This window comes from Phalacrocorax aristotelis, chromosome 10 (assembly GCF_949628215.1).
Source record: "Phalacrocorax aristotelis chromosome 10, bGulAri2.1, whole genome shotgun sequence".
Lineage (NCBI taxonomy): Eukaryota > Metazoa > Chordata > Aves > Suliformes > Phalacrocoracidae > Phalacrocorax > Phalacrocorax aristotelis.
This window is the reverse complement of record NC_134285.1, coordinates 8,639,023-8,662,100: the sequence shown is the minus strand read 5'-3', so window position 1 is coordinate 8,662,100 and position 23,078 is coordinate 8,639,023. Positions and strand designations below refer to the sequence as shown.

Genomic DNA, 23,078 nt, shown 5'->3' with positions numbered 1-23,078 from the left:
GACGGGGGGGAGAAGCGAGCTCCTCCGGGTCACACGGGGACCAGCACCGCCCCTGTGCCGCTGCCGGGAGCCGCTAGAGGGGGCTCGGCGACCCCCCGGTCAGGGCGAGGGACCGAGGGACGCCGCGACCAGTGGGAATCCCGCGGGCCAGGAGGGGCGGCGCGGGCCCGGGGTCCCCGCCGGGCGATGCGAGGAGCCACGGCCCCGCGCGGAGGTGAGGGGTCTGTGCCGGCCCCGCTGCGTGAGGGGACCCCTCAGCTCCCCGCCGCGAGGCTTCGGTACGAGCCCCTTCCTCAGGCGTAGCCTGCTCGCCCGTCTCTACTTTCCGGGCCCTATTTACCCCACTCCGATTTATTCCTCCAGTTAATCTTTCATCGCTCTGCGCTCAGAGAGCGGCCATAGGCCCTGGCCCGGCCCCCGGGGCCGCCCCCAGGGAGGCGGGCGGGCCCCGCCGGCCGGAGCTAAGCCCGGGACCCCGGCGCCCGGCATGTGGCGGGGCGGGTTCCCGCCGAGGGCCGCGGCACCTCGCGCGCCGCCGCCCGCCATCGAGTTTCCTGAGGAGAGCCCGGAGCCGCACTTTGACGGTGAGCGGGGTCGGCAGGGGCAGCCCTGGATTCGGCGGGAGGTGTGGGGGAGCAGGGGCGCCCTTCCGCGGGGGACGGTGGGCCCCCCCGGTCGGCCGGCTGGGTGGGTGGAACCGCTGCCGTCCTCTTTCCCTTCCATCTCCTTGCCTCGAAGAAGCGGCAGCCGGGGTGGGTGATGCAAGAGCGGGCCGGCACTTGGCAGCGCGCTCCCTGCCCTGAGGCCGCTCTCGCGGGGGGGGGCTGGCCCTTCCCCGTTAGCTCCTTTTTATGCGCACTTATAAAAATGAATTATAATTGGGTTCCTAATTAGCGTCTTAAGCTTCTCGCTCAGCGGCGCTCGCGTGGTGCCTTTTTGTGAGGCAGGGTTGCGTTGAAGCTGTGTGGGTTCATATGTGGTTTTGAAGTTTTGGTAAATAGGAATAAACTGAGAGCTAAATTAATTAATCTAACTGTCCTTTTCCAGAATCGGATGTGCCGGCGGAGTTGCGAGTTGCAAACGGGTCGCAAAAGTTTGTGAATTTCACTTCGACCATCCAAAACCAGCTGCTGCTTGTGTCACTGCTGGAGCATCTCTGCCACATGTATACGCACAACCCTGTTCATTCGAGGTGTTTGTTCCGAAGTTAGTAAGAGCAGTACTTCCCTGTCTCTTAAACTGCCTTACTATGATATGTACCAGATTCTTTTGTGCAGGATTAAAGTGTAATATGTGCAGAATTACATTGTAATATGCACAGAATTACAGTGTAACATCAATACAAAGCTGTAGGTCTCATCCCACTGCGACAAGAGTAATTCTGAGAAGAGGATGAATACCCTGAATCAACTTAATCAACTTAACCTGTCATATTTTTGAAAGCAGTAACAGAATATTGTTGTAGATGCAAGTATTAGATGGTTTTGTTCCAGCTGACTCATGTTGAGTTGCATCATGAGAAGGCTAGCCGGGTAAACTGTCTGTTAAATCTGATCTAACAGCACAGGTAGAAGAGGAATTTAATAAACATATTTATCAATAAATAGCTGTAGTATAGTCTTCACTAAATCTTTCAAAATTATGGTCTATGAAAATCAGAGTAAATACCTTTGTAAGGCCTTTATTTCCCCTGAAGTCTTTTGATATAATTGAGCTCACATTTTTAGGTGTGAAGTGCTTCTTTTGAAATCTGCCTTTTTGGTATGTGACTTATCTTAGGTATTTTGTTCCTTTAGGCACATGCTTCATGCATTTGAGGAACAATCTCCAAGGTTTTTTTCCTTGCTGTACATGGTTGTAGAAAGTAAAATCTAATATATTGCTCATGCTTAAATTAGAAGCCATTTAGAGCATCCAGTAACAACAGTGCAGACAACTGTCATTTTCTCATTCTTAAAGTCTGGTGTAGGTATTTGGCCCTGGGTCTTACTATTACCTCTATCAAAACCAAAAATATCGGGGGGGGGGGAAATGCAACCAGATTTCCTCCTTTTGGGAGAGGAACAAAAAACCCCCAACATGGGCATCTTCCAAAGTACGTAGCTGCTTGGCTTCTAGGGTACCTCTATGGAAAATGATGCTCCTCCATTGATATAGTTTAAAGCAGTTTCCCAAGTGGAATAAACCTGATGAATAAAATAAAAACATACTGTAGAAATGGTATGTTTTGTGGTTTTGGCTGGCATATTTTTGTTGGCAAGGGTGGGTTTTCCCCACTTTTCTGGTGTGTGTAGCTGTGTCCATAAGGCTTGTGTAGCAAAATTCCTGATTTCTTATAGGTTCACTTTCAATAAATTTTATTTCCTTTAAAAGAAAAGGCATTAGGCTGATTTTTGAAACACTGGTACCAAAGAAACATCTAAAAAAAAACTATGAGCAAGTTTGGTTTTTGTTAGGTTTTTGTCTGCCACAGCATTGTTTTACTCCAGCTGAGAAGGATGTGGTGCTTTTTGGTGGATGGAAGGGAGTGGCTTCATTCTTTACTATGAGCATGTGCACAAATGTGTGAGTTTGTGTGCGAATTAGAAAATCTTGATGTTGCTACTTTTTACTATATATGTGTCCTTGTAATTGTAAACATGCTTTGAATTTCTCTTTTCACTGATCAAAATTAGTCCAAGGGTAACAAGTACATGAATGGGTGGGTGTTTGTATAATTCATCTGCTGAGGTAAGGAAGAAGAGGAGGTGCAGTTGTGACCATGAAGAGCATGGCAAATAACTGTATTATGCAAAGGTATTCCCACAGAGCAACTCTAGTTTGTATTTAATTAGTTTTTATTGCTAAGAGTGTGGGAAAAGGCATCAGAGTAGGAGCAACTGTTAATTTTTTCAGATGCACTCTCTTTCAAATAAAGTTTCTAATTTAAACAACTGTTTACATGGTCTTATTGGCAGGCTTTATTTAATGTGACTTTTCTCTGTTCCTTTGTACAGTACTTCGTCAGGCTTTCACAAGAACAGGGTTGCTCTCCCCTTTTGCCTTCTGTGATGAATTTAGTACTGTAAGACTGCAGCATAATAGAGCCATTACTGAACTAATGAAAGCAGCTAATCGACAAATACTTGATGGGGTAAGCTTTGTTAAATTTCTTTGGCAACCTCTGCATTAAGGAATTAACACATCATTGCATCCAAAGAAGCTTTTGTTATGGGGTTCTTTTAATATTGGATTGGGTCTTTTTAATAAGTATTGAAAATGGTACTCCCTTTCTACCTTAGCTCTTTGGGGTGGCGTGTTCTTGTTCTATAGGTGCAAACCAAAGCTTTTGAAGCCAGCAATATTTTGTTTGTTATTGAATAATTAAAAAAAAAAAAGTTAAACTTTATAAACACAGGCAAGGTGTTTTAGGTATTGCTACAGCTTTTTTCGACAATGGACAGACATCCATCTTCAACTTCAAATTGTTCCAGTTGATTATGATAACAGACTCGTACTTATGTTCCAGTTGATTATGATAACACACTTGTACTTATGTTAGTGGAGGGCATAATTTGTATACTGCGTAGTGTGCTTCAGGCTGAATCAGACCAGTTTGCTTATCTTGCTCCTTGAGCTAAGCTAGTTAATTTTGTCTTAAGCACATTTTAGAGCCCTCATTTTATCCTGTTTGCCAGCAGAAGTCTAAAAGGGCAGTAATCTCTCCTGCAGAGAGATGTTAGCAGATTACTGGTGGGATAATAATACTTTAATTTGGTGAAGCTCTTTGGAGAATGTGAATGGCTATCGGTAACCTCATTTTCTTCTAAGAACATAGTTGTAGTTTCTGTTTTGGTTAAGCTGTCCATGCTGATGGCATGGTAGACCTGTTATTCTGTATGGCATGTTTTTATGTTGGATTTTATTGTTTCATAGGAACATGATAGTGGAGATTCTCATGCAATTCGGTATGTATTCAAAGCATTCAGAAACATTAAACTTAACTTCCGCCCTAAAGTTCCGTGTTCCACTCTGAATTTAATTAATACTGCATTTCATATTTTGGCTCTGAAATGGGGGGAGGGGGGGGAAGTGAAAATTTCTCCAAATTCTCAAAACAATCTGCTGAAAATTCCCTCTTCAGTACAACTCACTGTTAGTGTCGCCATTTAGGAAAACAAGTTTTATCAGGCACAAACTTAAAGAAATCGTCTAAATACTTCTGTTAACACAGTGTGGGATTGTAGCACATGTGCATGCTGTTGCAGTCTGCTAATTTTCAGTATTCACAAGGTAATGTCAAAGTATTTTCTTCTTTTTATAATGTAAATATTTATAGATTGTGTACACCTGTAGCCTATACAATACCTTACTTGTAAGTTGTAATTTGATTTAATGCAGCCTAACTTTTTTGATTAGGGCAAAAGAAGTTCTCTTTGAAGCACAGACTTCACGGTACTTGAATGAATTTGATGAGGTTGCAAGGCTAGGAAAAGGAGGATATGGTAAAGTATACAAGGTATTATTTACCTTCCATTTATAACTTCTCCATTTATATCTAGTTTTCTCTGAAATTCAGAGTTACTTTTTGGCCATTTTCTTTATTTTTCTATCAGAAAAGCAAAAATACTAATTTCCAGTAGAACTGGTGCAAACCTGCACATGTGAAGGATGTTGGCATTTCCTTTCAAAAGGTGTTCTGTTGTGGTTTCTGTTTCCTGTTTGTAGGATGCAGAATATATCAGGTGTTTTACTTTATGTATTTTGACCCTTTTGAAGTGAACGAAAACTTCTTGTTTCACATGTGAAGTATTGTGATATATTGACATATATACAGAAGCTGATTAACTTGCATACCGCAATGTTCCAGTTGTGGCTGCTTGAAAAAAAAGCAGCCTTAATATGAATGTAAACTCTCCAGCCCAGTGTTGAATTGTATTAAATACTTGTAGTGTATGGCCAGCCTAAGGTTCCTCACGTGGTATGTGCTATACTTAGATGACAGTTGTGGTCTCACAGTGTTGTTGAGAACCTGTTTAAGCAGTTATCAGGACCTATCAGCATATTTTTTGTTGGAAGGATAGCTGTAAAACAATGTATTTCACAGAGATTGGATTGGATGTTTGCAGTCCTGAAAGAAGGCAATAGTAGAGTATCCTTAGTTTAGACAGCTGGGGCCTAATCCCAGTTTCATTCTCTGATACAGGTGAAAGGTTATCTGAATGGAGTGCAGAAATTTTTAGAAAATAGTTGGTCCTAAAGTATTTAATAATCCGTTAATCTAAACACATTAACGCATAATTTTGTCCTATTGCAATTGTTTTCAGGTCAGAAACAAGTTAGATGGTCAGTTCTATGCTATTAAAAAAATTAACATTAAGAAGGCTACGAGAAGAGATTGCATGAAGGTATTCTTTCTCCTGTGTTTCATCTGTTTTAACTCCCTGTCTGCTCTAGTTGATTCTGATTTAATTTAGTAATGTAGTTAATATTTCTGAAAACATCAACCGTTAATAACATTTTTAATGCAGTCTGAGTTTCTAAAGATTTGGCCCTATCAATACCTAGTAGAAAAAAAGTAAATGAGGGGTGTTTAAGCTCATTAAAATAAATATATTATTAACTTGAATTTTATCATCTCTGCAACTATGAAAATCATAATTTGTTTTAAAGGTTCCAAATTTTCTCCATTACTGTAATAATTTTATCTGTTCTTTCTCTGTCAGAAACTGTTATTTTTTGTTATCTTTTGGGTTTAACTAAGCACTAAGAATAAAGGACAGTCATACTGTTTCTTTTTGGTCTTTTTAGGTGCTACGAGAAGTTAAAGTGCTGGCTGGGCTGCAGCATCCTAATATTGTAGGCTATCACACTGCTTGGATGGAACAAGTTCAAACAGTACACCCAAAAGGAAAGTACAGAGTATTGTGTAATTCTTGCTTGCATCCTGCTTATCATCTCTGTACCATTATTTGCAGGAGAGTATTACTTCTCTGATAAAATAACTGATTTTTTCCCCTCCTTAAAACAACCGAAAAAGAGCAAATTCAAGTGACCACCAAGTCTTCATGTGCCTCTGTGCACTTCAGACTCTTGCCTAATAACTGTTACTTAATGATTAATTCAGAACTGTGGAAGTATTAGCTTCACTTCTGGTAATATATGAGGAGGAATTTGAAGTTGTGTGAAGTACAGTGGAATGCAGTGAAAACCTTTTAATGCGAAAAGTAGTGAGCTGACAAGGAGAAGAATGAATACTGGTGAATGAGCCACTTCAGATATTGGGGGGAAAGTGATGAATAGGAGAAAAAAACCCACAAGTTTGCTACCATGTTTTGAAATCTCAGAGTTGAAGCAGAACTAGAATAAGTCTCCTACTATGCTTTTCCTCCTTTCTGGAAAAGAGTTTAGGAAAACTGAAAAAACTGGAAAGAAATACTTTAATTGAAAAAGAAAAAAAGATTCCCTCTTATTTTGCTTTCCACAAGAGAGTTTTCAAATTTGATTAATTTCTTTTCATAATTCTGCAATGACAGACCAATTTGGTTTTTTGTGTATCAGCTACTGTCTGTTGAGAATTTACCGAGTTTTGTGTTCATTTTACACCTCCTTCCATGTGCCCTTATTTTTTTTCCTCTTCAGTTTCTCTGTTCTCAGTTCTTCCCATGCTTTGGTCCCTTTGTAACCCTGATCCATTGGTCCCTTCCTTTCGTGTCCTTTTCCAGAATGCCTTTAGCAGTTAAATCTTTTGATCCTCTTTTAGTGGGAGGTTTGCCTGTGCTCTCTGTGACTTTATTGCTTTCGAAGTCAGTGACTTGATGCCCAGTCAGCTATAAGCATAAAAGAAAATGCATAGGAAGTTGACAGTATAGTAAAGCAGACAAGACTTTTTAACTCATGGTACTGAGAATCTTGAAGCATGCAAATATTTAGTGCTAGGAGTACTTGACAAGTACTCCACAATGGTGATAATATAAGTACATAACTATATCTATAGGTAAGTGCTGTGGTACTTAATGGTTTTCCTTGGCTTACAAGATTGGTGTTTCATATTTGCTTCTGTGTGCTAAAACAAACTGCTTTTCACATAAATATACAATTTTCATGAAAATTATTTCCAAAATATCAACTGTCTTCAAAACAGCAGAAGGGTGATCCAAAGGATGGTGCCTCATGGAGTTACTTTTTCAACTGTGTATTATTATATACATCCCTGATTTTGAACAGGCTAACTTCTTAAGGGTGAAATCTAAGTGACTATCTAAGAGAGCACAGTACAGCCCTTTCAGTGACCTCGTACAACATGTATTTTCTTTCATTTAAAGAAAAATTAAAACCAGATTAGGGTTGCTTCTTAGTAGAATAACAAGCACCTTTTGCAGCAGCAGAAATAGAGAAAAAAATATCCACAGGTAATGAAGTTAAATTCAGTAAGATTCTCTAGCTTAAATGTTAATTTATACTAAGTATATGCGTGGTTTGTTTTGTAAAGTACCATATTTATCTTTTCGTCCAATAGATAAAACAATAATGGAGTTGCAGCCATTATCTTTGGAGCAAGAGAGTAGCAAGTAAGTATTACAAATCTCAATTATAACATTTATTTGACTTTAGCATAAGGCTTCTTTTAAAGTAACATTAAAAGAATACCGAATTCAGCATACATTGCACAAGTGCTTTTTGCTTCCAAATTATAACAAAAAAAAGTCTTAATTGTCCTTGTCGTTGTTTCTCTTCTTGTTGTGTAAGCTGAAGAATATTACTGGATACTCTTACCTTCTTTGGAGATCTCAGTTTCTGAGTGCCTGAACATAGTGCTTCACAGTACTTCAAGTTTAATTCACAAGTTCTGTGCCAATCAGCAATGCTGATTAGTACTGTGGAGTCTTACTAGAGAGATGGAGCCTTCCGCTTCTCAGAAATGTTGATTAGCCCTTTCAATAAGGAGATGGAGTCCTACGAGAAATATAGTGTAACTTTCTAAGTTTAAAGGAATGGAGATGCATCATACTTCTGTCCAATGAATGCTGTGACCTAGGACTGTATGTGTCTATGAGCTGTCTGACTCAGCTATCAGAAATCCTTGCTGGGGGAAGGTATAAAAAAGGGTGGAGCCTGCACTGCCAATTATGTCATCCTAAAGTTATTATGTGGGGAAGCAGCTGAACTTTTACTCTGGAATGCAGTTTGCAATTGAAAAAAGAAAGAACTTTTCAGAATGGTGTGTCACAAATAGATGGTATAAAACTGTGTACATATTTTGATTTCTCTCCCTTACTTTATTATTTTCAGTGACCACTGTCACATTCAGAGTGTGGAAAGTGGTAGTTCAATTATCTTTGCTGACCTTACCTCACAAGAAAAGAAGTCCTGTGACAGTACCAGTCTTAGAAACCTGGATAGTGAACCAGTGCAGAATATGGATGTAAGGAATGATTTTACAAACAGCAATAGTAAAGAGTGTATGAAACTAAATAAATGTGAATCATCCATAGAATTACAAGAAGACTCTGTCAGTAGTGTTAACAGTAGGTCAACTGATGTGAAAACTTGTTCAGCATGGGAGCCTCATTCTAGTCTGGATCAAGATGCTAGCACTGGAAGTAAGTCCTGCACTGAAGAATGTTCCAAGAATGATGTAGCTCTCTGTGGAGAGTTTGAGGTAAATACAGTTCTTTTTAAATATACTTAACTGCTGTCTAATTTAATGGTGTTCATAGAGTTTGGTAGACAGAGGAATGATTTATAATGATAAATTTGAAAAAATGACATGACTGCTATTAGAGCCAAAAATACAGATAGTTTTTACTTAAGTGGGTAACACCATGATGAGGAAGCTGACCAGAAGAACTGGCAAAACTTGGCATAGAAGAAGGTTTCCATGCGTTAGTCATCTTGGGTCCTTTCAAAGTACCTACATGAATAAAAAGTGTTACTTCTGCATAAAAAGGAAACCAACGAACTTGAAAATCTTCAGCATTCAGTAATGATGGCTAATTCGGATATTACTGCTTAATGAAAATGGCTAGGTATGTAACGTGGTGCCTATACAGTGTAGGACTATGCCTGAAAGAAGAGAGAAGCAGATTGTATAACACAGCCAGCTCTGGAATGCTTCAAGATTTTGCCATCATTTGGAGTTTCCTTTTGCAAGAAAACCAGGATTTTGAAGGTGTTTGCCTGAGTTGTCTAGGTTATCAAAAGAACTCATACATTGTCAGAAAATGAGTATGAAGTTATATTTTCATGTTGATAAATGATAAAATTCCATATCAAGAAGTTGAATATTTTTGCTATTTTATATTAATTTACACTATTTTCTTAAGCCAGAATGAACCTCTGTCCTCTGTTCAGTATGTCTAGAAGCTTTTAAACTCTAATTTGAATATTAAGGTGTGTGGCTGGCTATTTTGTTAGCTTTTATCATATAACAAGGAAAAAACCAAAACTAGATACTAGATAGCATTGTTGTATCTGCTTCTTGAATGCAGTAGATTAGTAATAGTGTATTTGATGTCTTTTAGTTTAATAAACAAAGTTTGGTTTTATTAGCTTTAAAGAAAATAAGTAAGGAAATACTGTTCATATTACAGTGGCAAAATCATGGACCATTATTTTTCTGTTAGGTGGAGTATCGTTTGATGCTTCATATACAAATGCAACTGTGTGAAATATCCTTGTGGGATTGGATTGTTGACCGTAATAAAAGATGCAACGAGAGAACAGAGGAATCTTCTAGTAAGATACATCACTGTCTTAAAAATTTACTTATTCATTATAAAGCAAATATTTCTTTTTTTTCCTTATTGGAAGTCCACTTGCCTGATTTTATGTTTTACTTTGGCAACTTATATTATGGATCTTCTCTGTTAGATTATTTATTCACTTAATCAAATAGAAGCTAGTATTTTTATGATAGATGTTGGTAAAAGAGATTTAAGTTCATGAGTTTTAGATAAGTCTTCAGAAAAGAATGAATGTATGCCTGAGGCATAGTTGTTACCTGGAGAGATCTGTGCCTGGGCAATGCTGCTTATGTGGAATAGAGTTTCTTATTGACAGAATCTGCTCTTTCTCAGTAAGCTCTTTAAATAATTGAAATTTTGCTTTGATAGTAGTCTTGTTGCTACAAAACAGAGCCTCTTCCCAGGCTAACTTATATGCTGTGGAAAATATAAATACATCTTTTGTTCCAGACAGGTTACAACATACTTAAACAATCAAAACTCCTATGCAGGCTAATTTGTCATTGGTCTAAAGAATCTAACATCTTCTTTGCTTGAGTGGTCAGAGGAGTTCTCACACCCTGATATACCAAGTCATCTTCAATAACTGTTGATATTTGGAAGAAAAAGTCTAATGATCTTAAAGCATTAGAGACATGTTTCTTTCTCTGGGGTGGTTGTATTAAAATAGTGTATGATTATCAGATTCTAAGACATAAACTGTAATTTTAATGGTTTTTTTTTTGTTTTAATCACTATTAAGATGAATCTTTTGTTCTCTTCAGTCATGGAGTCAGGTTTACCAGCTAAGTATCAGCTGACTTCCAATAATCTGTCCTGTATTCATAGGTTTTTTAGCTTTCATAAGCTAAAAGATTATGTTCCCGGTCAGGGAATGACAGAATTCCTAGGACATTTGACCTTGCACAATGCCGTTTTCACACACTTTCACAGGTGACAGGAGAAGAAATGTGAAGGCTATCATAGGTTAGACATTGCGGAAGAGAAGCCCAAGTAGAGGTAAATGGTGAGTGTTCAAAGTGGCAAAAGGCATGTTAGGTCTTGGTCATTAGAGTAGGAAGACAGTGTAGTTTAATAAAGTAATAATGTTGGAAATGGTCAAAACAATGAGATGGTAAGTTTATTTTGGACAGCTACAGTCAGAGGAGATTTGGGAATTTCAGAGGGTAGCACAACAGCAGAAGGATTAGGATCCAAAAAGGAAGGGTACAAATCAATACAGAAAATATGTCATTACATAAATTAGTATGATTTTATCTGGAACCATATTTTTCATTCTAATTCAGCACTTACATGCAATTAGAGAGTTTACTAAATTTCATAATCAAATAACTATCTGATGGGGTTTGGAGGAATCTTTTCAGGCAGATGTGTGTTCACGTCCCCTGAACTTGCCTTTTGGAATTCTGAGGTTAGTGACTTTTTGCTGTTTCAAAAATACTGTCTTAGGAGAACCATGAGAAATTCCATTTTTAAACTATGCTCATTCTGATAAAAATTTCTTCCACATCATAAATTAACAGAATTCAACAAGACATACCACCATAAACTTAAATAACTCAGTAGAATTAGCAGAAATAATTTAGATTTTAAATTGTTTTAAGGTCCATACGAACTCGTGGATGTCCGTTGGACAATGAAAATTTTTCAAGAATTATTAGAAGGAGTATGCTATATCCACAGCATGGGAGTGATGCACCGAGACATTAAAGTAAGTTCACTGAATTATTAATTGAGGTTGAAGAAAACAAAGATAATTTGCATTATGGGAGTATGAAAGCAACTTCATAGTTATATTTGAGATGACTTGGGCTCTTGAGAGTTTAGCTATGTTACGTATGAAAAAATAGTGTCCTCTGTACCGTACTTCCTTTACTATAAGCTTAGTACTCAAGTACATTGACTTGCAACTGAATTATGATTAAGCTCTGGAAATGTTTTCTGCTTTGTGAAGCCATTTTATTGTCCTAAACAGGGATGGTCAGATTGGTTTCATCTTGGTTTTTCCTTAACCAGGGTAGGACCTAAATTACATCATTACCTAAAAAAATTTTAGATAATTATAAAAATAAGCAAAGTCCCTTGAATACACCTCAGTCTGCTAACAGCATGTCAGTTAGCTTTTGAAAATATGATCAAATTATAGTTACTTGCTTTTTAAAGAAAAAAGTCCCTCAGTTGCAAATAATTGTTGTCTTTCAAAATGATTGCTGTCTCTTGATCGAAGGACTGGGAAGCTGCCATACGAGGATAGGCTGGGAGAACTGTGTTTGTTCAGCCTTGAGAAAAGGCGGCTTAGAGGGGATCTCATCACCATGTACCAGTACTTAAGGGGTGGCTACAAAGAAGATGGAGACTCCCTTTTTACAAGGAGTCACATGGAGAGGGCAAGGGGGACGGACACAAGTTACTCTTGAGATTCCGATTGGACATGAGAGGAAAAGTTTTCACAGTGAGGACAGTCACCATTGGAATAATCTCCCCAGGGAAGTGGTTGACTCGGCCACGTTGGACACTTTCAAGAGTTGTCTGGACAGGGTGCTGGGCCATCTTGTCTAGACTGTGCTCTTCCTAGAAAGGTTGGACTAGATGATCCCTGAGGTCCCTTCCAACCTGGGATTCTGTGACTCTTCTAAGGGACTGAAACTGTAGGTGATGTTAGTGACTGAATGAAAAGTTTTGGTATCATTTCTATTAAAAGTAGCAAAGAGCAGACTTAAAAAATAATACTTTGAATGACTAGAATAGGATGCCCTTTATATGTTCCTGTGAAATTTTTTTGGAACTCTAATCATAAGAATAGTTTTGACTTACTGGCTGCCTTAAATGTGAAGCATAGGTAATATCTTGCTTCCCCCCTGCCCTGCCCTTAAACAGATAGACTCAAATAGCAGGAAAGTGAATGTGTATTTTTCTACTCTGCTTCCTAGGGAGGTTCTCTGCATCTGATACGGTAGCTGTATGAGGAAATGAGTGTAAAAATTTTCTTGATTATTAAAACTCCACTCATGAAAACTTGGAACTACTTGAAAACACACAATCTTCGTTCTGGATTAATTTTAATTTTTCTGCCAACTGTTTTGGGGTCAACAGTTTTTCAGTTTGTTTTCCTGTTTAGTGTCATCATGGCCTTATTGTCCAAGGTCCTGATAGTTGTATAAAGAATTACATACCGTCTCTGGGAGCCTGTTTTTGAGCCAGTGCTCATTGTTTTCACCATATATTCTTCTAACAGTGATTTTGCAGATATCTTACAGAGACAGTAATTTCTGTGAAAATGTTACTGTGAAAAGTCTTTCAGCATTTGAAATTTTCCAACAGAAGTCCAGTGGGTGGGTGTCCTTGATTATCTATTTACATCAGTGATATAAGAAGCCCAGGAACTTGTTCAACAGTGCTGTATCTTTTAAATTTGATCTGCATTGAAGAAATGAGAAGAGTGGAGATTGCCCATCTCCTGTTAGACTGTTCATGTCTGCATTTTATTCCAATGGGTCAACTATTTCCCTTCAGCCACCTGAGCAAGCCTCATGAATAGCTCCTTCATGATCTTGGGTATTTATGTTGGCTCCATTACTTAATAGTAAGTGCATGCAGTCTGTGTTGGTACCTAAAATTCTGCTTGCTTTAGACGATGCTGTGCATGCTCAACATGAAGGGCAGTTCTTCCATAGGCTGGACTGGCAAAGTTAATATTTCCTCCAGAGGTGATTAAAGTTGCTCTTACCTCTGTGTTTAGTGACCCTGCAGCTACGTGAAGAGATGTCCAGCCAGACTTGTCCGTGTCCTTTAAGTTAAGATAATACTCAAAAAGAATGGATATAGGTGGAAAGGCATCATCAGACTGTTGGCCTAAATATAAGAGACTGTCATATTTCTAATTACTCATTTCAGGATTTATCTGATGTTTTACACTTTGCAAGATACAGAGGCAGTTTTCTGTATGATGCTGTAAGGTTGGTTGATTTATTTGAAATTTGTCTGAAATGGATGTCTCAGCTGTAAGTACTAGGCAAATTTAGTGGGACAAGTTGAAGTGCTGTGTAGCCTCTTGTTATTTCTTTTAAACAGAAAACTTTTTTTTAAGTTAATTTTTGTATTAAGACAAAGTTACTTAGACTAAAACTTCCGGACTGATAGGGTGTAACATAGTAGCAGGTTCCTAAAATTCAATTGTCAGAACAAATTTTGAATTGCCATGACCTAATAGAAGCTTGATCATTAACTTATATTTGTTAACCACAGCTTCTTGTGCCCAACAGAAATGCATAAGATGGTGTTAATGCCTTCAGTACCTGTATTTCCTCATTTTATAGCATGAGAAATGAGTCACCATGGTTCAGCTTCAGGCCAGTGAAGCTCACAGAAGTATAAGCAAGCAGAAGTTCCGTCCCATCTGTACATACAGACAAAATCTGGCAGTGCTTGGGCCGCTAGATCATAAAATCATAGAATGGTTCGTGTTGGAAGGGACCTTTAAAGATCATCTAGTTCCAACCCCCTGCCACGGGCAGGGACATCCTCCACTAGACCAGGTTGCTCAGAGCCCCATCTATCCTGGTCTTGAACACTTCCAGGGATGGGGCATCCACAGCTTCTCTGGGCAACCCGCTCCAGTGCCTCACCACCCTCACTGTTAAAAGTGTCATCTTTGTATTCAATCTAAATCTACCCTCTTTCAGTTTAAAGCTGTTGCCCCTTACCCTGCTACTACCAGCCCTGGTAAAAAGTCTCTTTGTCTGTAAGGTCTCCCTGGAGCCTTCTGTTTTCTGGGCTGAACAACCCCAACTCTCTCAGCCTGTCTTCATAGAAGATGTGTTCCAGCCCCCAATCATTTTTGTGACTGTTTTCTGGACCCGCTCCAATAGGTCCATGTCTTTCCTGTGCTGAGGGCTCCAGACCTGGATGCTGCGCTCCAGGGGGAGTCTCATGAGGGCAGAGTAGAGCAGCAGAATCTCCTCCCTCGACCTGCTTCCCATGCTTCTTTTGATGCAGCCCAGGATACAGTTGACTTTCTGGGCTGCAAGTGCACATTGCCAGCTTATACCTAATTTTTCATCCACCAGTATCCCCAAGTTGTTCTCCACAGGGCTGCGTGCAGTGTAAGAAGTATATTTGACAATGATTAGTGTTGTGTGCCAAGTCAAGAGATAGTGCTTCTGGTTATGGTTTGTTTATATTGAGTAAAACAAAATTCATGCTCATAATTATCAATAGATGTGATTCCCTCATACTGTTAAGCCAGGTATACTGTCATTGGGGGGAAACAAATTTATGTGATTGCTTGAACTATATATACCATCTTACTTAATAGCCATTTATGGATATTTCTAGAATATGTCCTTTTTTAAACTGGTGTTATTTAGCCATCCTGCAGCAAAGTCTCCACGGAGTTTAACTGCACTGCGAGTGCGGATGAATGGCCCTCGTTTTGAGCTGCCACCAATAATTTAATTTGATATCACCTATTTCATTGATTGGAAGAAACATGGAATAGTGTTTCATCCTCCCTTTTCCCAGTCCATGTAGATGTTTTAAACTTAACAGTTTGTCTTGTGTTTTATATTTAGTGATTCCTTGAATAGAAGCAATTCCAAATTTTCAGTATTCATGTCACCCATCTATGCACAATTGTCCAGTTTTTTGAGATAGGAGACTCAGAACTGCAGACAGTACAGAAGATGACAGTATATTAATTCATACGGTATCACAATGTTTTCTTCTTTACATCCCTCTGCCACCCCAGTAATTGGTAGTGTACTGTTTGGTTTATGGACTGCTATGGAGCATTTTTAGAGCTGCCTGTTACCACGCTTAAGCCGTAACAGTCAACTCAGACAGCTGTTACATAGTTAAAATTGGGATTGTTTTTCCCTTCATCCCTCCACAGTTCTTCGCATTCGGACCTCATCTTGATTTCTCTGAATAACGTAGTACTGCCAGCAAACTTTGTCATCTCACCGTTCACCTTCCCTTTTCTACACATTTACAAATACATTGTTCAGCGTAGTTCTCGGCACAGATTCATAGAAGAATCAGTTGATGATACCCTTCATGGTGAAAGCTGACCGTTTATCCCTATCCTTTCTTTTATGTCTTTAAACTAGTTATCTATGTGGAGACCTTCCCTCTTCTGTTCATTTGTTTAAAAATGTAAGATTTCTTAATCTAAAAGTATTTTTAATCCCAAATTATTATCCTGATCAAATGGTTACCTGTGGGGACAGCATGTCTATGAGGTGTAAGGGTCCTTCCAGGCACTTGCTGTTTCACTGACAGGATGATCGGCTTAGTAAAGCTTTAACAGTGCTACTGTTATCTTTCATTATTCCTTCATATAGCTCTTCATGGCGTGAATTTTATTTCCTCTGTCGACAGGAAAACATGGAGGCTGGCCTGCTGGCTCCTTTGATTATGTTACTCATAGACAAGTGGGTTGTAATTTTTGTGATGAAAATCCATAGTCAGAAATAGAGGATTTGGAATCTGGCACTTGAACAGTGTCATTCTTTGAGACATTGCAGAATGTCTGGTTCTAGAATAGCTTCAAAGTAACCACATTATTCAGTGCAACATTATAGAAGTACTTCAAAACCAGCAAAAGTGTAGGAATGAAAAAAAGGCTTAAGTTGTCTTCGCTTTCTTGCTAGTGCTGATTTCTATTTAGTAGTTAAAAAAAAGAAACCCCAACCCAAAAAACCAAGACTGTACTAAGCAATAGTGCTTTCACTTCTCTAAATTTACCTAAGCTTAGAAACCTTGTGATATAGACTAAGTAAAACCAGTAACTTTATATTACGTTTTCTTTTATCTGACAAGTATGTATTTCTTTCTAGATAGGCAATGCTAGCATTTCTCCTCCTTAATGGTCCTAAAGCCAAAATATATGCATAAAACTATTTCAGTTTTTCCACTCAGTGCTGTCTAAAGTCTTTTGTCATTTTGGTTTTGTTTTTGTAGCAACTTCCCAGAACCAAGTAGCATGTTGCAGCTGTGCTTATTATATAGAAATGTATACTTTCTTTTACATTAGGTCTAGCCCAAAGATGATAGTTTTTTCCTGCTGTGTCAGTTGGTCTAATATCCTGTCTGCTCTTGCCTCTTCCTTTTAACGTTACCATTCTGCAAATTTCCCATTTTCTGCTGAAAAACCAAAGTAGTACTTTATCTTTCCACTAAACCTGTTTTTCCTGTTTTGCTTTTCTTCCTTTTTCCTAGATCCTTCCTACGTGATCTTTCTGCCCAAGTGGTGTTGCTAACACATAATTTGTTATCAGCTATGACATTTTTTTCTCTCTAATGAAAGTGTTAAATAATTATCTTATACCTGTGAAACACTGGATTTTATAGACTTTGAAGCAGCTGAAATTTCATAATTCTTTATATAGATATATTTGAGATTTTGTACACTCTTGTTTTATAGCCCAGAAATATCTTTCTACATGGATCAGATCATCATGTAAAAATAGGAGACTTTGGGTTAGCCTGCAGAGACCTTCTTTGGGAAGATGCAGACAAGTGGTTTAAAACAGAAAGAATAAATGGTAAGGGAAAAAAGCTTAGTGGGGTTTCTGTTGTATTAAACCCATTAAATATTAAATTCTTAAGTGAAATGCTAACAATGTAATGCTAGCTGAGTACGTCTAAATTGCCTTTTTAAAGGACTGACACATACTTCAGGCGTGGGGACTTGCCTCTATGCCTCACCAGAACAATTGCAGGGATCTCACTATGATTTCAAGGTAGGGAGTATTTTTTTTTCTATTAACACATGATGACAGATAATAAGACTAAAACAAGCCTTTCAGTAGATAAATACATAATATTTGGTAAATACATAAATATTCCTCCTACTGTTATTCCTAATGGTTTTGTTGAAACATGGATTTCAGCTTTGCCTTCTACTCTGCTACTAATGCAAACATTATTTGTGGTTCTAAGATCATCCTGAGGAATCTATACAGATTTGAATTGGGTTTCTTTAGTATTGCCATGGTACTTTTCATGCTATCGTGAAACTTCATTAATGTGAAACTTTTTCTCAAAAAATTCACAATATGGAAAAGAAATCTAGTAAGTAATTAAAAATACCAGTTATCCCAGAACTACTTCTTCACCCCCTTACCAGTCAGACATGTACAGCATGGGTGTTATCCTGCTAGAACTCTTCCAACCATTTGGAACAGAAATGGAAAGAATGGAAGTTCTTACACATTTAAGGAGTGGCCAAATTCCTCATACTTTCTATAAAAAATGGCCTGTTCAAGCCAAGTACGTTAAACTCCTCACCAGTCAGAGATCTTCAGAAAGACCAACTGCTGCTCAGCTTCGTGAAAGTGAACTATTTCATACCATAGAACACGTAAGTTATGCCAATAACCTCAACCTTTACAGGATTAAAAAAATAATTTAAAATGCCCTTTGTTTCTCTGCCTATGTTATGGGCTGCTTTTGTTTTATTTTTGAGAGGATTGTGTGATTGAGAATTTTTTTCCGATTACAGTATTTAGCACACTGTATTAATCTTCTTGGTGAAATGAGATAAATGCTCAGATACAAGTAACTTTATGAAGACTGCACCGTTGAGTTACAAACAGCTTGAGCTATTGTTATAGGTCAGAAAAGCTTTCCATGAGCTCTACAGCCTCTTTTTATTATTTTCCCTTTCCTTGCCCCACTTTCTTGTTTGTGGATTAAGTCATAGTATCAAACACACTGAAATAGCTATGGTGCTGGCAAATGTGTCTGTAGTGGATAGCAAATGCAATTCAAAGAGGTTAATAAGGCTTTTATCCTTGCCTGCCTATAAAGGAAGTAAACTGACTCTCATTTTCAGGTTATTTCTAACCTACAACAGAAGGTGAGACAGCAAGAGGAAGAAATAGAGAAACTGAGAGAGAGAATAAGACTGCTTTCTGAAGAACAAGATGAACATATGAAACTAGGTTCTCCTGTCTAAGTACTCTATTTTATGCTAAGTTTATATATAAAGGTTTTTTTACATAAAAATATTTCAAAGCATTTTGATGTTCCTGTCTGTTCTTTACAGGGATTAATCTTTTTGTCTTAGTTAAGAAGACTTCAGTCAACAGGAAGGATTTATGCTGCACTTAGCCTCGGTACAATTTCACTTGTGTAAATAAGCATTTAGGTTACAGGGAAGAATAAGAAAAAATTACAAGCTATGCTTTTGTTTACATAAGCCAACTTTAGGTACCTAGTAATCATAAAACAAATATGTATGTTATGCATCAGTTACAAAAAAAGCAAGGTCAAACCCAAAAGGTAGCTGTACTGTTTTTATTGATTGTAGAATTCTGTCCAGCTGTAATGCTTGAATGTCTCTCAGAAAGGACTCAAACCATTATAGCATGAGGTGGAATAATATTAAAATTACACCACTATGAAGAGTACAGGCTTACTGCAGTAGCTTCATAACAGAGCTGAATGGTGCCAGGTTCTCACACGACTTCATCCATTTTTGCACATTGGCTGGGGCAGCATTTGCACTACCCGTCTGCTGAAGTGCACACCACGCAACAACGTCTGCTACAGTGAGTTCATTTCCCACCAACCACGATGTCTTGCCCAGGGCAGCATTCATAGAGCGCAAGACTACTCCTTTTTCCTTACTGCTGCCTTCTTTCAGCTGGAAGATGGCTGTATCAACCCAGCTGTCAATCAGAGTCGACATAACTGCATTGTACTTCTGGCCAAACAGGGAAAAGAGAAATCTAGCGATGTTCCCCTCTCCTTCAATGGGGCACATTGTTTGAATGCTAAACTTCATCTGGGGTTTTGGAACTGAAATTAAGAAAAAGAAAAAAGGCAAATACCACATGGTAGAGAAGTGAAACAGAATGGCAATTCTATGCTCTATTTTATATGTGATGCCAGCAACACTGTTTTAACATTGTTAACCTCATGAACAATTTTCAGTTGTCTTAGTCTAAATACTTAGACTAAGGCAGGAACCTGGGATAAAGGGATCACCTTCTGCAAACTTCAGCCCAGTCTCCCACCTAATTTTTATTCCAGCTAACTTACTTGTAGAAACTGAAAAACAGTTCTATAAAAAACATCCTGTGGGTACAACCAACCATGTAAATGCCATGTGTATTTTAATAGCAGTACCCACAAACAAGAACCTTCCTCCTCTGTCCCCATCATTCACAGCTATAAAAAGAGAGCAAAGATGTTATCTGCAGTACGTATCCATCATGTGTCAGCAGGACACCAAAGCATCTGTCATCAAGGTTTTATAGCACAAGTTTAATTTTCTCACCTATTGTAAAATATTCATCTACAAGAACTTCATTCTTACCATCCTTCCAAATAAGAGTAAACCCCAACTGGTACTCGTGGCGTGGTTGCTTCTTAGCCTGCTCTCCAAAGCATTTCAGGAGCTTTTCTGGCACACTTTTCACTGAGGAATGTGTGTGAACAGCTGACAGTATTCTATAGCGTTCACAAAGCAGACTGTGCAGTACCAGTAATGACAGCGGGGGCAGAGAAGGATTTGCATTGATTACGATATCTTTCAGGGCACCATAATCCTGAATGGAAAGTAAGACATTCAGCAGATAAGACACATTCCAGATCAGACTTTGAAGTAGTGGAGTTTTCATGTGACACCAAAATACACATAGCCATGCATGTGTGTATCTGAAGTTCTAACGATAGTCAAACAATTCAAGCTTGGACATTTATAACTTGTTTAAACATCTTCCTTCCTCAACAGTAATGTAATTCAAGAATGTGACCGAGGTAAAATTCTAGTCCAATCTGAAACCAAAGTTAAAATTTCTAGTTAGTAACAAACAAGAAACCAATTGTCTTAATTTCAAAATTAACCATTCCAGCTTGGACTTGTATCAAAATGAGATTATGCAGGATGTAGTATTTTCTATGTTTGTGTCTATAATCTGGATGCCCCAAATGAAACTGTAGTTGTACGTTATTTGTAAGAATATAAGACTCAATATGTATTGACTTCTGAGTGTCCCAGGTCTTAATGTCACTCTTCCAGCCCTGAAAAATCTGAGAGCAAAGAAATTACCTATCAATACACATGCTTAACTAAACTCACCTTTCCAAGCATCAAATCTAAATCTGCTCCATTTGTTGTCAAGGAAGAACATTCATCTGTTTGAATGATATTAGTTACATCAAAGTCAGCATCTGGGGTTTGTATCATCTTTGAGAGACCATCGACAGCACTCTTCAGTTCGTACAAGCGTTTTAGAATCTCTTCCTGGCGGGATTCAAGTGCTTGAAGTGACGGGTCAACCTCTTCCTGTATGAGAGGAAGAAGCAAGGTCATATAAATGTTCACTCAGCTCAGTGTCAAAATAGTCCACAGCTCACTCAACAAGTTTTGAAAGACTTTAAACACATTCAAATAACCGTAACGTCATGGAACGTCATGGTCTTATGTCTCCTTTCTTTTGGCTGCATAAATGTGGTGAGAAATGGGTTATTTAAGTAAATCTCTGAAATCTTCCTCCTTAATATATTTTTTTAAACCACCAGCTACAGCAAACTCCATAACATAGTTAAAAAACCAGACCACAACCACAGAAACTTGAAGTTGGCAGTGAAGTGCTGAATTAAAACCTGAAAAAAGCCTAAAGTTAGCTTGGCAGGATTCTCTTTGGCCCAGCAGAGTAGACTGACAAAGTTTGCGTTGAGGCTGCCAAATGAGCTTTCTGACAATTCAGGCAGTTAATAAAAGTAAAAAATCCTGCAGGTTTAGATGGATGGTGTATCATATGAAATTACTCTTTGTAGTAATTCTTTTTTTCAGAGAATATAGAGGGAAAAAAGACCATAGGCTTTGTTAGATGTTAACCCCAATGTATTTTTTTACTGTATCAATTATCTTACAAATCTCATACCTTACAATGCTACCTCTTTTAAAAGATGAAAAATACATTCCTGTGGGAGGTTTTAAGTCTACAAACTTACAAAAATGTTAAAGAAAAAAATCTTAAGATCTTTTATATAGATAATCCATTTCTAAGCATCTTGAATAAGGATTAACAAAGCCCAATCTATCGACTAAGCTTCCTTCTTTCAGCCTAATGGGCAGAAATAAGAAACAAGGTATCCAAGTGACATCCATTTACACAATATTCTCAAAGACAAGACAGGGAAACACCTCTTAAGTGGCCATTTGGCTAGTACACAATTCCGTGGAATAAAAACCACTCTCAGAGAAGACTGGTAGTTAATACTCCGCTGTTGCAGTGAGAGGGCATCTTAGCAAGCATTCCTGTGAAGCTCTGCCCCAAGTCTACTCCTACTCAGCATCTCCACCAGCAACCGGCGTGAGGGCGTGGCAAGCACGCACGGCAAAGATGTGACGACATCAAGCTAAAAATGGCCCCACGCAGCCTGCAAGAATTCAAAGCTTTCCTGACGCTGGAGAGAGACTTAAGTCAAGTAGATTAATGTAACGTAGTTTTGCATTTTTGCCCACTTAAGAAGTAACCGAGCCTGGAAGTAGGAACCAGCCCGCTGCACGCCCCGACTCAACAGCAGACAAGAAAACAGCCCTGAGCAAGCAGAGGGACGGTGCCGCAGGAAGGGTCGAAGCCCCTGCGGGCCACAGCCCCCGACCCCAGGGCTCGCAAGGCCTCGGCTCGGCCGCGGCCTCCGGGTACGGCCGCTTAGAAGTAACGGCTAAGAGGGAGGCGCACACGAGAGCCCGGAAGAGCCAGGCTGAGAGTTACCGGAGGTTCTAAATAAACATTACAGGGGAATCCCTAGAAGAACCGAGCTCACTCAGCCCTCGAAGCAGCCGCCGAGCAGCGGAGAACGCCGCGCTACCGCGCCCCTCCCTCCGGCCCCGGCGGCGGGGCCAATGCTGCGGGCCACGGCCCTCGCAGGCCTTCGCCCGGCGGGCACCCCTCCGCCGCTCCCTCGCTCCTACCTGCGGCGGTGGCGAGGCGGCAGGCGAGAGCCGGCGGTGCAGGCTGGGCAGACGGTACATGCAGGTAGGCAACTGCCCCGCCAACACCTCCCCGCCGACCCGGTGGAACGGCCTCACCTTGTACATGGGCATGGCGGCACACACGCAGCCGCCCGCACGGCACGGCACAGCACGGCACGGCGCGCCCCGCCCCGGCCCGCCGGAGGGCCCGCCCGCCCGCTGCACCCATTGGGCCAAGCGGGAGCGCGAAGCCTTACTGGCTCACCCGGGATCCAATGCACGCTGGCGGCTGCTACACTGTCTCCTTGCCTTCTTTCTATTGACCAGTGTGAGCCACCGAGTCGTTAAGCGAGTCTCCGTAGGGCATAGGCGCAGCTGACAGTCCTGATTGACCAATGGGTGCCAAGAGGGGGGAGAGA

General features: G+C 39.6%; 2 protein-coding genes across 3 annotated transcripts; one reads left to right on the top strand and one right to left on the bottom strand.

The window, feature by feature from the left end:
• Positions 1–357: 357 nt before the first annotated feature.
• EIF2AK1 (eukaryotic translation initiation factor 2 alpha kinase 1) lies at positions 358–18,746 on the top strand. Of its 2 annotated transcripts, XM_075105041.1 has the most exons (15): positions 358–584; positions 1,048–1,206; positions 2,997–3,133; positions 3,916–3,947; positions 4,399–4,498; positions 5,307–5,387; positions 5,791–5,890; positions 7,499–7,550; positions 8,272–8,641; positions 9,606–9,717; positions 11,330–11,436; positions 17,149–17,269; positions 17,388–17,467; positions 17,854–18,087; positions 18,562–18,746. In XM_075105041.1, the coding sequence occupies exons 1-15, from the start codon at positions 488–490 to the stop codon at positions 18,682–18,684; spliced, it is 1,905 nt and encodes a 634-aa protein (XP_074961142.1). In that variant the 5' UTR covers positions 358–487; the 3' UTR covers positions 18,685–18,746. The 2 variants fall into 2 exon arrangements, with proteins under 2 accessions (XP_074961142.1, XP_074961141.1); XM_075105040.1 differs by lacking the exon at positions 17,854–18,087 and having other exon boundaries at positions 376–584.
• Positions 18,747–19,010: 264 nt separating this feature from the next.
• Positions 19,011–22,864, bottom strand: AIMP2 (aminoacyl tRNA synthetase complex interacting multifunctional protein 2). The gene is made up of 4 exons (XM_075105044.1): positions 22,660–22,864; positions 20,815–21,021; positions 20,050–20,281; positions 19,011–19,529 (listed from the first exon to the last, which is right to left on the bottom strand). Exons 1-4 carry the CDS (start codon positions 22,789–22,791, stop codon positions 19,144–19,146), a joined length of 957 nt encoding a protein of 318 aa, XP_074961145.1. The 5' UTR covers positions 22,792–22,864; the 3' UTR covers positions 19,011–19,143.
• Positions 22,865–23,078: the final 214 nt, after the last annotated feature.